Source organism: Aquila chrysaetos, chromosome 3, assembly GCF_900496995.4.
Source record: "Aquila chrysaetos chrysaetos chromosome 3, bAquChr1.4, whole genome shotgun sequence".
In the NCBI taxonomy this organism is placed as follows: domain Eukaryota; kingdom Metazoa; phylum Chordata; class Aves; order Accipitriformes; family Accipitridae; genus Aquila; species Aquila chrysaetos.
In genome coordinates this window covers 76,075,905-76,091,770 of record NC_044006.1, presented here as the reverse complement: position 1 = coordinate 76,091,770, position 15,866 = coordinate 76,075,905, and the positions used below count along the sequence as shown (strand labels likewise).

At 48.9% G+C, this 15,866-nt stretch overlaps 1 protein-coding gene across 4 annotated transcripts in view; it reads left to right on the top strand.

Annotated features, from left to right (window-relative positions):
• The window catches only part of GJC2 (gap junction protein gamma 2), a 42,491-nt gene extending 27,438 nt beyond the window's left edge, over nt 1-15,053 (top strand). For 2 of the 4 annotated variants that reach the window (XM_030010173.2, XM_041122790.1), the window contains exons 5-6: nt 4,326-4,597; nt 8,703-15,053. In XM_030010173.2, the coding sequence (XP_029866033.1) occupies nt 8,723-9,970 (1,248 nt within the window). In that variant the 5' untranslated portion in view covers nt 4,326-4,597; nt 8,703-8,722 and the 3' untranslated portion in view covers nt 9,971-15,053. The remainder of the gene's footprint in view (nt 1-4,325; nt 4,598-8,702) is intronic. The other 2 variants (XM_030010176.2, XM_030010180.2) reach the window with 1 other exon arrangement.
• Nucleotides 15,054-15,866: the final 813 nt, after the last annotated feature.

Below are 15,866 nucleotides of genomic sequence, written 5' to 3'. Positions count from 1 at the left end.
TGCTCCCTCCTGTCTCTGCATCGCAGCTCCTGAACGGGTCCCCGGGACATCCACAGTTGGCCTTGATACCATCAGCCGTAAATGGGGTTGTTGGTTCAGTTACTGTTTCTTGAGGAAACGGGCTGTTTCTGTGGCTGGGAACAAGAGCTGTCCCAAGACATGGTCCCTCCACCTACAAACCCAGGTCCTATCCCAGTACGTTGCTTCTGCCCTTGCTGGAAGGGGCTGGCCTGTCCCAAAGCACCTTAACACAAGAGACTTCTGTCCCAGCAGAAGTCCCCAGCCCAGCCAGCACATCACCGAGGCAATGACACAACTTGGGTCCTTGGGTTGCTGAAGGCTCTGGAGACTCCAGGCATGAAGAAGGAGCTCCAATGGGTGCTGATGGCCTCTTTCCCATCAGGAAATGGAAGGCAACCTTGAAGATGCCCCAGTGAGATACACGCTTGGACCTCTCTGCAGCGCTTGGTTTACCTGGTCCTATCAATCAGGCACGTGCCTGGGGACAAGCCATTAGAAATGTCAAAGTTGCAATGCTGACTTGAACCAAACTTGTAAAAAATGAGTCCAAACCCATCAATCCCCCCACACCTGTGTGCTTGGGGACCAGCAGCATTGAAAACAGCAAGGATAACGGCAGGACGAGGGAAAGGAGAACGCACTGGGAAAGGAGGTTGCCACTCCCTGAACCACATCTTTATGTCCGGGGAAAAAAAATCTATATTTAGAGCCATTTCCAGAACTGCGGCGCTCCACTAAAGGCATGGGGCTGCAAGGAACAGTCCAGCCATGCCAGAGACACTAATGAAATTAAAACCTCCCTCTTCTTCTGTGTAGCTGCAATGTTTTAAAGTGCCGCCTTCGCTTGCAAAGATAAGACCTCAGCGTGCCTTTCTGTGACTCTATCATTCACTGACAAAGCTGTAACCCCCCAGATCCCTTTTTCTCTCTAACTGCCCCGCAAATTACTGACTAATAAGAGTAACAACAAAATTCAGCAGTTCTGCAGTGGACTTTAATATTATGCAAAAGGGGGAGAATATTTTCCAAGTCTAATATTTCCTTTTAGGCAGTGCCTTTGCCATCCTTTCCATTACAAACTGCTTTCAAAGCAGATGGCACCCACAGCCACCAAGGGCGAAGATGTGTCCCACATCTCACGTCCGAAGGTCAGAGAAAAAAAGTTAGTGAAGTTAGTCGAAGAAGAAAAGATACAAATTAAAACTGCTGCTTCAGTCTTTGCCCTCACTTGTGGTATTCAAATATTTTTGCTTCTCAGACATGGAATTCTGTAGTCTCCTAAGCCCAAATCCAACAATTTCCAATAAGGTAAAAACTTGACATGCTTAATTTATTTCAATTTTGTGACATTTGTCTCAACACAGTGATGTTGCTTCCTGGTCTTGTTTTAAAAAGCAGGCTTATCATTTGAACAAAGATGCATTTCTTGATTTCATTTAGTTTTAAAACAGATCGAATGAAAATCCAAAAGGTGAAAATTAGAGAAGAAAATGAACTGTCAGCACAATACAGTACAGAGCTTCGTAGATTTGTGTTCAGAGTGGATAATTATGGTTGCTACTCATCACTGATGTAGCAGGGAGACGTTATACCAGATCTCATTATCATTAGTGACAGCACTTATTTATTTCAACAGGACATCTAAGAGAAGTATATGTGGATCACTACTCTGAAACACGAACGGTGCCTGCGTGGAGAGGTGACTCCCAGCAGCACCCAGAATCATATAAAGCTTGATCACATCCATTCCCCCTGTGTCCCTCTTTTGTTCTGTCCCCCTCTTTTATTCCCTTTTCTCAATGCCAAGCATAAACTTGAGGCCATGGGACGTTGCAGGGGTGGGTCGGGAGTGAAAAGATGCCTATTACTGTTTTAGCCTGTACATTCATTTATGGCTAGAAAAAGCTCTGTTTGCTCTCCAGTGTCTTCCTTGGGAGGAAGAAAACACAAATTGTTTATAACTGTGTGCGTACTCCTGCCCTCCTCTGTTATTACCCATGCAGCAAAGGTTTTAGCACGCACACAAGCTTTTTCAGAGGTGAAAACCCACCTAAAGCATGCAGAAAAAATGCATGGGTCTGGCTCTGCCTCCAGCCTTCTGCCTCCTCCCCTGGGCAATGGTTTGGGCAATGGGTGATGGTTTGGTGAATGGGAACCACTCAATCCCTGCCAGTGTGATGGCCAGACTTGCTGGGCAGGAGGCTGGAGCAGGAGCAGATGTTGCTTGGCTCGCCTGAAGCACGGATGCCCAAAAAAAACTTCCACCAGACGAGATTGCTGTGTGTATAAATAACCCGCACGGTTAGAAAGCAAAGGGCCTGGAAAGGCTGCATGACCCACGGGACAGGGACCATGCTGAGCTGCCTTTTATCTCTAAGTTGCTGCCCGCAGTCCTGCAGAGCCTGGAAGTTGTTCTCAGCTAGTTATTTTTAAATAACTAATAATACTTCTCTGCAGCTCCATCCTGCACCGGCTGAAGTGGGTGGAAGTTTCACCACGGTTCTTTGATGGGAATGAGATCTTGGTGGCCATCCCTCAGGTCTGATGGATCTCATAGGACTTGTCTTTTAGAAGTAGATGGTGTGGCATGTGCTGGAACCTGCAGTGTCCCCACCTGGGGGGATGCACCCAAGGACCACGCGGTGGCCCATGTGGAGGTGACCCACCGCACTGTCTGCAGACCTGAAGGACCATGCAAGCAAGGACGTCTCTGCCCCGGCGTGCTGGAGGCCAAACCCAACCCCAGGAACATGCAGACGTAACGTGGCCTTGGCTCGCTGCACGTTTGCTCGCCCTCAGAGGGGTCCCAATAGGAGGTCTCCAGGGAGGTTGGGGCATTGCTGGAGAAGATCTCCAGCCCTGGTGCTCTCCTCTGAAACCAGCTCCCTATCTCCCCATGTCCTTTGAGAGTGCAAGCTTTGTTGGTGTGCTATGTGTTTAAGTTGAAGCGTGCAGCCAGGGTTGTGACAATTTAACTGCTTCAGAAGCTTATTCCCCCCCAAAATACCATCCAAACGCTGGTTTCCCTAGTGTGGCATATTCCCCCAAGGGTATGTTCATCCCTACGCCTAACTTAGCTGATTATAAGGCTTTTTCCACCTGCCTATCACAGACAACTACTTGTGAACAGCGAATTAACTTGTCACTGTGTATGAGTAAATAGTTTGTAACTTAAAACCTTCAGGAAAGTTACTGCAATGTGTCCAGAAATGCTATATACCCTGGAGACCCCATTAACTGTAATGGGGTTGTGTCACACAGCCCAGCTCTGGTGTCAGCAGAGGCTCGCATGTTCCTGGGCTCTCGCAGAACGACTTTCAGCGGTGCAGCCGAAGTGTCAGCCAGCACGGAGCGGTGCAGGAGACGCTCCTGCTTGCAAGAGCGTCAGCGTGAGATGCTCCAGCGAGCAGGAATTGCCCCTCTGCATCCCTTCGGGCTCTTTGGGAAACTAGGGGTCTGACAGCCGAGTGAATGTCCTGCTTTGTCAGGACCAGGGATGAAAGTTCCCGATAATACATATGGTTTCAAACATCCCCCTTGATCAAAATGTACATCTTCCCATGCTTTCTCCCCTCAAAGGCTGGGACTGATCCTTTTCGTGACTTCTTGGCTGCTGCTGTCGCTTCTTTCTCCTCCTCACTGGCTCCTGGGGACACTTCTGCCTCGACTCTCCATTTCCATCTCAGCAGATACCAGGAGCCCTGATCCTGCTGGCGTGGCAATGACAAGGCTCTCCAGGGATGGGGCAGGGAGGAGAGGCGATCCTTGAACTATCTGGATGGAGAATTTCTTCCCCACTTGCCTTAGGCTTCATGTACGTTCCCATACTTCTTATTTCTTCTGCCCTCTGCAAAGAAGCCAAAAAGGCTCCGTGTGTGCTCAAACCCCTTCCCCATCCTTCATCTGCTCTCTGCTCCCATCCACCAGCTTGGAAAGAGGTGCACGACCTCTTTCAGAGAAAGCTTTGCCTGGGGGTGCAGCAAAGCAGGAGCTTCAGAGCAGTTTTTCTCACTAGTGAGCCTTCCCTCTTTTTTTACTATTTTTTTTTTTCCAGCAGCAACCAAGGAGCTTTTGCCAAAATGTGTTTTCCACATGTTCCCTATTAGTCATGCTCTCTGTCTTACAAATCTGTTACCAGTGCCACTAGCTGATGCTATTAATTTACTTCCAACCGGCTCAAGAGCTCAGCAGCAAAATTCCAGGCAGCGTTCCTAAAACCAGACCCGGCGGCTTGTTTGGATTTAAAACCAATGCCCCTTTCTTTCCTGGTGTATATATATAGCACCTTCCCTCTTTCTTCCAAGGCTTGGCGAGGCAAAGAGGGGCCAGGAGCAGCGGTGGGACCGGCCGTAGGGGTGCAGGCAGCTCGGACAGGACCTCCCGGCGGTGGGTGCCCGGTCGAACGCAGAGGCGGGGTTTGACAGAACTTTAAATACTTCCCTTGAGCTCTGGTTTCCAACTGCTGGAGCACGGCTGGACCGAGGCGGCGGGAGTTTATCTAGGGCAAGGCAGAGGGCTGGCGGCACAGGAATGTCGGCAGAGGAGGGAAAGCCGCTGCGAGAAGCACCATGTCTCTGTAAGTAGATTTTTTCCCGTTGTTTTCCCTGCAGTTTGAGCAACGGTGTGGGAACTGTGCAGAAAGGAAGGACGTCCAGCTAGCACAGATGGTTTTTTGGTTTTATTTTTTTTCCTTCTGCTTATTTTAGACTCAGGTTTTAAAGTTTTCCCAGTTCCAACAGTTGTGGCTGTGACTGCACAGAGGGGTCAGTGGGTTTCGGGAAGTAACCGTGATGAGAATGTGGAGCCAACAGCTCATTCCTGTACCTGGCTACACGCAATTTTCACTACTTTAAGTGCTGCTGGTGGGTTGAGTGGTCCAACTCCTCCTTTGTAGCTGTTTTGAAGTGAAACTTGTACCCCGCGTGCGTTTAATACACTGCATGTCAGCTAGTCTGGAGGTGACATGTGAAGATAGATGACTGAATGAATGGATTTCAAAGCCACAGGGATGGTGGGTCCTCTCATGCGATCTCTCCAGCAGATAATTTAGCTACACGAACCACCTAATCTAATCCATCTACCTGCTTCAGATCCACACAGGTTTTTCTCCCCAGGGAGCTGGACCATGTAACTTTCCTACTGCATGGAGGAATTAGGTCTGAAGCACACGGAAGATGCAAAAATCCATTTTCTGTGCTTTGATGGTTGGCATTGTGAGGAGATGAGACATAGTCTTTTCCTAGTACCATCCTATTCATCAGCAAAAGCAATGTGAACAAATCTTTCCTTGGAAGCTTGTTTGCCTTATAGTTGATTCCAAAATATAATGGTGTACTAACCCCCCCGACCCCCAAGCAATTAAAGGCATCTCATAGTACAGTCTTTCTAGCCAGTGAGTCGCAAAAAGCACTGGAATTTTAACTGAACTGATTGTAGGCAGGGTTTTTAACTCATTTCTTCAGCTCCTGCTTTCAAATACGGTGCCAGGAGAGTGGGTGGACACGCAGGAGCGTAATGTCAAGGTGTGATCATACCCAGAGGTAACAGCGGGGTCCCAGGGGCGCAGAAACAGCTCGAGGCTGTTTGCTGCAGATGTTCCTGCAGATCCAGATGTGCACAGAGGGCTGATCCTCAGTGTCAATGGCTCGGACGAATAGCTCGGGCTGGTGGCTGGTAACCAGAGGTGGCCTTCTCAAAGCAACAACCCACCGCTTCTGTTATTTTGCAATTTCTTTCCTTTTCCTTGACTAAGGAGGTTTGTGAATGTTTTGAAGCAATGCTATCGGGTGCTCCTTTCTAAAACGTGTCTCCCAGAGAAGGCAGTGGGTGCTTTGCTAATAACCCTGACTAATATCAGATCAAAACTTGAATATTTTCTCCAAAAGCCATCATTACCTTGGTCACACCCTCCCTGCCCCAGCAAACAGCTGTTGGGAGGCGAGTCTGAGCTTTGGGAATTGTGTCCTTGAGTAACACTTGCAAAATGGTAAATTATCCTCAGTGTAGGCATCATAAACTCTTTAGGTGAGCACTTAAATTATAAATGAACTGCTCTACAGGACATTTGAAGCCTGCGGTTTAGAACAATTTGGGGCTTGCAACTAATTGGGGATGCAGGTGGGAGCTGGTGGGTGGCTGAACACCCGCATGGGGCCATCCAAGCCCCAGCCCTGCCTCAGCTGGACCTGGATGCTCCAGAGATGGATGCACCGTGTCCCACAGTGGGCCATCACCGCACCCAGCGGGGTCTTCCCTTCCCAGCCCCTTGGCAGCTGGAGCTTGGCCGAATGCCTGGGTTAATCCTGCAAATCATTTAATGCCCCGTTTTGCCCATATCTGAATGAGGACATAAATCAGAGGAAGGGTTAAAGACACTTTAAAGTGTATCCACTGAGTCTAAAGAAGCAGATGGGGGATGCTTTCCAATCTCACCCCTGAATAAACCCAATTTTCTCAATAAATAAAAAAACAACTCTGTGGGGATCGCTTTCCACATTCTTCCACAGTGGCTGAATTGTCCTGAAATTGCAGCAGGAGCGTTTCTGTACCGACCACTGGGTCCAAGGCATCACTTTTGGGGCAGGAGATGGAGATTCTGGCCCCAACAGGTTTGAGGGCTGTTGTTATTCACCAGGTAAGTTGAGGGCAGAGAGGAGAACTTCCCCACCTCTTCTTCTGGCTTATTACCCAGCCTGGAGTGAGCTGTTTCTCTGCTCCCTGCCTCAGTTTCTCTAGCTACAGGACAAGAATAACACCATCTGCAGAGTGCTCCCACAGTCTCGGTCTGGCGTGTGAAGACTTGGGGGTTTGGGTTCGCAGAGGATTTGTTTGATCTAGAAATAGCAGGGTTAGAAAATTCCATCTGCCTGCTCTTGAGAGCCCTCGACAGTGGAAGAATTTCACTGCATCTTGAGCCGCGGACCGCGCTGCTGCCTCCCGGGGCAGCACGAAGGCGAGTGCTGAGCAAACCAGCGCTGTTTGGCTCCCGTCCTAAGAAGCAGCGTGAGCAAAATCGCATTCCAGAAAGGCTTGATGTGGAGAACAGAACCAGGCACGTTTCCCTTCTTGCTCCCACCTGGGGCTGTGCCCATGGCTGGCACTGGTGGCTGCTCCCACCCCGCGCCTGGCACAGGTGATGGGCTCAAAGCCCGGCTTGTGCCACGGAAACCCTAAAGCATAATTTTGTGTCTCTGTATAAAAGTGGTGCAGAGCCAGGTTAGGACCAGGCTCGTGTCTCACGGCATCATTTTTCCTCCTGGATGTTTACCTCCACTCAGCCACGCTCACCCAGCATGGAGGGGTAGGTTTGGTGTCCATACCCTTCCAACGTATGGACGACAGCTCCTTTCTCTTCCTCTGCTTGATCGTGGAGGACTGCAGAGGAGTAGCCTGTGCCGGGCCAGCTACTGCTGAGCCATAACACACCGTTGCCATGTGCTACCCCATGCTAACTCGCTCGTGTCCATGCTCACGTGCTTGGCTCCTGCATCTGCCACCAACGCATCCACTCTTTGCTTCTGGGTGCAGTAGTAGGTGTCAGTTCATGGGTGGGATTGAGGTGGCAGATGCCTAATTTACTGCCCGCCATCAGGTGTCTGTGTGGAAACAAGGTGGGTAAACTCCATAACGAGCCTGAGGATGATTCAGAGGAGGGATGCAGGGGAGCAGAAAGGATAAACCCATTCTCTGCTGCCCTGGGGGGACAGCCCCGCTGTTCCCCACCACAGTGCTCTTTGGGTCTGGGTGCTTTCCTTATTGCTCTCATCTCCAGGTATCTGTCAGGGCTGCTGCCACTCAAGCAGTAGAATTGTCTTCTGCCTTTAATGCTGCCTGGGGTCACCCAAGGAGCTCAGGCTGAGGGCCCATTGCAAGTTAAGCTAAACACAAAAAGGTTATTACAAAGCTCTTCCTCTCCAGCTGTCCAGGTCTTCTAATAAATGCATGTTTTTCTCTGAAAGTTTTTCAAGGTTTATTTTTAAAACAGTCTGCATTTGATTAAACTTGTTTTGTTTTGGTTTGGTTTGTTTGTTTTGTTTTGTTTTTTCAAGAGGAACTTAAAAGGGCCATCAGCCTGTAAACATAAATATTCCCATTCTTTTGCTGATTCTTTGCATTTTTCCGTGTTTGCTAATGAAAGATATTTCAGCAGTGCAAGTCTCTGTGATGTGGGCAGCATCCTCTACTCCTGCTTTCAGCTCAGGCGCTTGAGCCCATGGTGTGCAAGCAAGAGATTACCACAAGTTAAACACCTTTTTGTGCCTAGGTGCCTTCCATGTTGCCTTGTGTTCACTTTTACAGTCACCCAAACCCTTCTTACAGCTGAGCGACGTCTTGAAACAGGCAACAAAGCGGGAAATGGTGAATCTAGTAGGTGCTGTGGCTTGTTGCGTTATTAATCTGTGTTTATCTAGTACCACCAGGTATCCCTGCCTCCGATTATGGTGCTGCAGCATGCCCCCACACCGGCCACGGCTCGTTCCCCAGTGCTGCGCTCTCATGGTCAGCCCCATGTCGTGGTCCCTCAGAGGTCCTGGGCTGATGGGCTGCAGCAGCGAAGGGTGCCTCTTTGAGATAAAATGACTTCATCTGTCACAGACGTGCCAACGTCACAGCCGTATCGCTGACTGCGGCCACAGATGTTAACTCACCGCTATGTTTTTTATTTCCCCCTCTTCCTGCAGGTTATAACTGAGTAGTCCTTATGACCAACATGAGCTGGAGCTTTCTAACCCGCCTGCTAGAAGAGATTCACAATCACTCCACCTTCGTGGGGAAGGTCTGGCTCACCGTGCTCATCGTCTTCCGCATTGTCTTGACAGCGGTGGGGGGGGAGTCCATCTACTCCGATGAGCAGAGCAAGTTCACCTGTAACACCAAACAGCCCGGCTGCGACAACGTCTGTTATGATGCCTTTGCGCCGCTGTCACACGTCAGGTTCTGGGTCTTCCAGATCATCATGATATCCACCCCTTCGGTCATGTACCTGGGCTATGCCATCCACAGGATCGCCCGGTCGGCGGAGGAGGAGAAGAAGTTCAAGGGATTCAAGAAGAAGAAGCAGTTTGCTTTGAACTGGCAGGCAGTGCGCAACATGGAGGACCCGATGGAAGCTGACGAAGAGGAGCCCATGATCTCTGACGACACGGCAGAACACGAGAAAGCCAAAGCCAAGCCCAAGAACAAAGAGCAACAAAAGCACGATGGGAGGAGGCGCATCCAGCAAGAAGGATTGATGAAAATCTATGTCTTCCAGCTACTTACCAGAGCTTCGTTTGAAGTTTGCTTTTTGATAGGGCAGTATTTGCTCTACGGTTTTGAGGTGGAAGCCTATTACGTCTGCAACAGAGTCCCTTGCCCTCACACCGTGGACTGCTTTGTGTCACGGCCAACAGAGAAGACCATCTTTCTCCTGGTCATGTATGTCGTGAGCTGCCTGTGCTTATTGCTGAACATGTGTGAGATGTTTCACCTGGGGTTTGGGACCATCCGAGATGCCATTCGCAACCGGAAAATCAACAGCTTTAGGCAGCCTCCCTACAACTATGCCTACGCAAAGAACATCTCCTGCCCTCCTGAGTACAACCTGGTAGTGAAATCGGAGAAGTCCACCAAGATCCCCAACAGCCTGATGGCTCACGAGCAGAACTTGGCTAACGTCGCTCAGGAACAGCAATGCACCAGCCCGGACGAGAACCTCCCAGCAGACTTGTCCACCCTTCACAAACACTTGCGAGTGGCCCAGGAGCAGTTAGACATAGCGTTTCAGAGCTACAGCAGCACCCAGGCCAACACTCAACCTTCTCGAACCAGCAGTCCCGCCTCGGGTGGCACAGTGGTCGAGCAGAACAGGGCCAACACCGCCCAGGAGAAACAAGGTGCTAAACCCAAGGCCTGCTTGGAGAAAGGGAGCTCAAGCAGTAAAGATGGAAAGACGTCTGTATGGATATAGCTTCGTCTAAAAAGAGAAAGGGCAGCGTAAGTGGGGTTTTTATTTTGGTTTGTTTCTCTTTTTCGGTATTGTCTTGTGTTCGTCTCACAGGGCACAGGCACAATTTTTATACGGAAGTCAAGATATAAAAGGAGTTTCAGACCAATTTAGTGCTGTCTTCCAGTGCGTTAACAAAAGACATTTCTTCCCTGTTTCCAACATGTTCTCCAGCCGGGAACCTCCAGTGAGCAACAGCAAAACCCCCCCGTCTCCCACCCCTTCCGTCACCACCAGAGCCCCCAACAGAGACTGGACAATGTGCTGTGATGGGAAACGGAGCTGCTGGTGGCTCAGGAGAGAAGTCAGGCTGACAGCGAGCAGCTCCCCTCCTGCACGGCAAGGCTAGAGTGCTGTAGGTCAGGCAGTGTTTAATTACTAAATATCCTTAATCAAAATTAATTTCTGATCCCTTGATAAGAAAAAACAACTGACATATTGCATGAACCTTCATGACATGCTTACAGCTGATGTCCTGCCTGAATTGTTAGATGCTCTAGCAGGCATCGCTGGAAACGAAGGCATCGTTCGATGCTGCGAGCCATGAGCTGGCATCCAAATCAGGTTATGGGCAGAAACACAGCGACTCTCTTACACAGGGAGACCTAAAAGCATAGCAGAGCGCTGAAGGTTTTCATCTTTTATTCCTCTGCGTCGAAGCAAAAAGCAAATACCATCAAACACTACGCAGCAGGAGCGGGCAGTGACATTGCGTCGTACCGGTGCCTGTGTAGCACTTGCTACAGATATGATGGGAATCGTTGCAGTTACAGTGTTTTTAACAAACTGCTGCTTCACATCATCAGAAAGTGCCTTTATGCAACCAGGAAAACAAAATCGTAAAGGGTTTAGACTTCTTTATTTGCTGAATTTTAGTAGAGATTGGAAGATCAGTGTTGGCAAATTTGTTTTTCTGTTTAATCAAACCCTTATAAATAGTGGCAGATGGCAGACCTATGCATAGTGTGTATATGATGTGTGTGTGTGTACACGTACGTATATATACAGACACATATGAACATGTGTGTGTGAATATAGACATAGAGAGATATATATAAATGTAATATCAACCCTGTGGTAATTTTACAGCCTTCCACCTCCCCTGGGAAAACCCAGCTGGTCCAGGACTACAGCTGATCTCATCCTGGAGCAGTCTTTGGGTTTCCAGCCTCCAGCCCCACCTGGGGAACTGGCAGCTTTCACACACTTGCTTGGGGGCTCAGCAGAAGATGTGGCTTCAGTGGGGACAGGACCAGGATAGTAGCAGGAAGTTTTTCATTAGTTCATGGGGAGCTTTTTCAGCTTGGCTTGGTTTTAGGGTGGTTTTCATGCAGCTACAGGAATCTGGGGGCATGTTAAAACCAAGCTGCTGAGCTCCAACGCTCCTGCTAGTGCTGAGGATGTGCTTTGGCAGGGTGGTTTCATCCCATGTCTCTTGCACAGCTGCAAGGCTGTGGCTTTGTACTCCTCCAGTACCACAAAATAGAAAGAAAACCTCATCACTGGGAGCACAGGGAGCATCTCCTGCCGAATGGTAGAGGCTGAAACCAGACACTGCCCCACTCTGCCGCATCTCAGAGCGGGTCTCATCCCTGAGATGTTCCCAAGATGCCTGTGGCTTGGCAGATGCTCTCGCAGCCTCCCAAGAGTCCAGTGGTTGATTCACCACCATGGAGAACCCAAATAGGCAGAGCCTTCAAGATCAAACTTAACACAAAAGAAGTAAATCCTGACCGAATACAGCACCATCCCTGTGCTGAGCTGTTCCCTCAGGGCTGTGCCAGCCACCCAAAGTCGCATGCATGTCCCTGTGCCAGTATTTTTCATCCATTAGATCTACATGACTTCTTGCTGGGAATCTTTCTTATGTCCTTGAGATTGGGCCCTGAAAGCCTTGAGGATGCATGTTCCCCAGGTGGCTGGGCCCGTTGGCCAGTCTTGGGAACAGGCAGAGAACTTGGGTACAGCCTTCAGCTCCTGGGAACCTCGACTGAGCTGTGCCATGCCGTTAAAGAACAGTGCTGGCAGCAAAAAAGTGGGTTTAAAAAGAAAGCAAAGAAACATCCTACAAGGTATCCAGCTGTAAATATTCACTGTGGCTTTGTGTAACAGTCTGGGAAAGACTTTCAGGTTTGTTCCTGGTCCTGCTGAAGGCATCGGTAAAATGCCTGGAGTGCTGCCTGCCCTCGCTGCTAGAGATCTTCCCCTTGAAAATGGACAACTGCATCCAGGAGGAGGATCAGTGCATCCTCCCAGCAGCAATGGTCAGGAGTAACACACATCTGTTTTGTGGAGGGATGGCCCTTCTGCCGTGAAGTTTGAAGGAAAGGCTTAGAAAGGTCACACTATGGTGGTGGGGAGACAAACATATCCAACTGTGCTGTTGCTCCTTATCCCACGTGTGGGAATGTGCTGTCCTCCTGGGCTGGGCTGTACCGGGCAATGCAGGAGAGGCTGGTTGCTGACGGTGCTGCTACCATGAAGATAAATGCATGCAGGTCCACAGCCCAGGGCTGCTGGGGAGGATAATAGAGGTGCTGCTGGGTGGAAACTTGCTCCCTAGTGATTACAGCTGTCCAGGGCACAAGCTTGTCCTCCACATCGATGTGACTTCTCCTTTATCGCCAGCCCTGTGTGCCATGGGAAACAGTGTGTATTTAAAGTCATGATCCCAAGGGGAGGATGGAAACTCTGAGAGCGATGGTTGCATGCTGCCTGGGTTTTTCTGATTCCTTTTTGATGAGCAGCAGTATCACAGCCCTGGATAAACTCATCCTTCCCACACAATGCTGGAAGGCGCTGTGCTGTGCAGGAGTCCGGATTTTGGATTTCTCTTGCCCATACCAGCGACACCTCCCTCAGCCCCAGACATGGCCCGAGCATTTTCCGATGACTCAGATGGGCCCCTCAGCTCATGCTGACCTGCAGATTCACCAGCGAGTCACCAAATGCAGGCATGGGCATGTGCCTCCCTTGCTCTCACTTCTGGAAACCATCCTGGCCTCACCATGGGGAAAAGCGGGGGGGACAGATTTTAAGCCAGAAACCCCAGAACCTGATCACAGGGACCTGACTGAATCATTAAATACATTTTATACAGCAGGGCTATACCCCCTTCCCCAACAATATAGCTGGTCAGTGCCTGATGGGAGGAGATCCCTGGGCTCCATGGCTGCAGGTTCAGAGACACTTAGAGGAACAGGGCTGGAAAGAACCACAGATCTTCTCCCCAACTTGCCACCATCAAATGCTTCCTTAACGGCTAACATGAAGCCCTCTCGCTGCAATCCCTGGCGTCTCCCCTCCTCAGCAGCCACGGAGAACATCTCATGCCTTTAATGGCTGCAGAAACTTTTGGCTGTTTGAAGACAGTTTTCATCCTCCTCAAGTCTGCTTTAAGTTAAACAACTCCAGTCTCATCAACCTTTCTCCAAGGGCTGCTTTTCTATCATGGTTTTCCTTGGTGTCTTTGAACCACCACCAGTCAGTCCACATCTTCCCAATGGTGTGGCAGCGCTGGTCCTCGGGCCACCTTCCCACTCTGCTCCTCTTCATGCACCCATCTGCCACCCTGGTCCTCCCCAAAACCCCATCTTCTGCAGGCATGGGGATTGCTCCCCTCTTCAGGTGTGTGCTTGTACAGTCGGGATCTTCCTGCTCCCCTTCAAACTGCCTTTTTATTTTCACACTGCAGACCCGGTGCACCAAGGGGGTTTTGAATGATCTGTCAGTCCTGCAGCAGATTTGCAGCCTCCTCCCGGCTGGTGTCACCATCACATTTAATACGCACACACTGTTTTCCATAGTGAGAGTCAATAATTGCAATATTGACAAGTACTAGAGCCAGGGCGATCAATGCAACCTCCTCATCCAGCAGGGACACAGGGTAACCGCTCTCTCAACCGTCTTTCCACCCAGCCCCGCTCATCTATCAGGCTTGAAATACTTCCTTGCATAAAATGCTTTGCAAACGGGAGCTGATCTTGCTTTCCAAGCCTTTTGACAGGGACAGAAGCACAAGGGCACATTCCCGACAGGACTGCTCCCGTGTCATGGGCTGCCTGGCAGAGATGCAAAGTGGCCTGCAAGGTTCCAGCCAGCCTGGAGGATACCGCTGACTCCTCTGACCCTGGGGAGGAGGGACCCCAGTTCTCCCAGATTCCATCTGAGCCACACACAGGAGCCAGCATGAGTCAGACAGCCCTAGAAATATAAAGGATTATTATTATTACGTATACTGAGTTGCTCACTTCCCCCCTTCCTCCTCCCCTCCTTGGCCTCTAAAGCCTTTAGGATATTGTGTCTTTCCACCGAGTCACTGCCACAAAGGCAACCAACATGCATTAATGTCTCTGCAGGAGCAACTCCTTTTGGGGCAGGAGCAAAAATCCCGTCTTTATCATGTCAGTTCGGGAAGGAAAAGGAGATGGAGGCGAAATAAGCATAACCACAAGCAAAAAACCCATCACAACCATTACAAACTAAACCAGCGTCTCGAGGAATTTCAATTAGACGACAGGCAGTGTCGGCCACAGAAGAAATGTCAGTAGTATAATTAATGCTTTGCTTTTTTTTTACAGGCTAGTAGTTTTGTTCACACACAAGACGGGTTTAGCTTTGTAGCTGAACTAATCATAAATGTTGACTCTCTTGCTAAACTTGGTCAGATAAAGTGCCCACGCTTATATTTCTGTTCTTACCATTAAGGGCCAGGAATGTCCCACGTAAAAGCCAGATTACCTTGTTGCTTGCATTGCATTCCACTGGGAAATACTTGAACTTAACTCAAGGCCATAACCAGTCTGTGCTGTTACGAAGTTTCTGGGTTTGTTATTTTTTTTTGTTGTTCATTTTTTAATGTACTAACTGTATTTGTACTAGAAATTTTTTTGAGTATGAAGTTGAATCTGTAAGTATTTTTCAGTGTAAATGTTACATCTGGACTGTAGTTAGAATATTAAACACTGGTCAAAAGAGAAAGATACATCAGTCCAACTCTTCAGCTGACTATTCCACATCCATTACTAATAAAATGGAATAAAACTTACATTTTGTTACAGTATGTAAAGTGTGTGATATTTCCGTGAGAAGGGCACTGAGTGTTGATGACAAGAAATTCTACTTAATCTATTATTTGCCTGTTTTAGCCATGTAAGAGCTCTGTTTTCCCAGATATGGCTATAAATCAGAGCAAAATATTTTTGCCTTAAGAAGCAGTTGACCTTCTAGTTGTTTGGGATGTGTTGTCTCTCTGATGAATCACTGCCTACAATTCCTTCAGGCATGGAGCTCAAACTGCTCAGGAAAGCCTGTACATTCAAAAGCAAGAAAACTTTGCAGAATCTGGGAGAAGCTGATGATTCAAGCTGAGCAAACGATGGGAAAGCACTTGTGAGAAAGCCTGCCCTTCTGAACGACCTGTCTTTGCTCCTCCCATTAAATAACAGGCATATTCACTCACAACCCCTGTCCAAAGAGTCTTCAGGAAACAAATTCTGGACAGAAACGTGTGTTTTTTCCTGTTTTTTCTGGCAGTTGTGGTATCTTTACAACTTCTTTGGCATGAGCAGGACCAGCTCCCACCAAGAGACAGAGAGGAACAGGATCCTCTAATAAGTCCACAAGAAAGGTCAATAGTCAGAAACACTTTAGCCTCATAGGTCGCATCCTTTGCAGTGCTACATAAAACACCCAAAAGAAAGGAAAACTTTGCTAAATAACAAGGTGTCTTTCAAACTAGCGAGGTCTGAGAAACAAGGTGAATTTATCCTTGCTGTTGGCTGCTGGGTTGGTACCAGACTTACTCAGACGCAGAAGCACCCCTGGGTGGCTGACATTAGCTTGATGCTAGTGCTAGCCA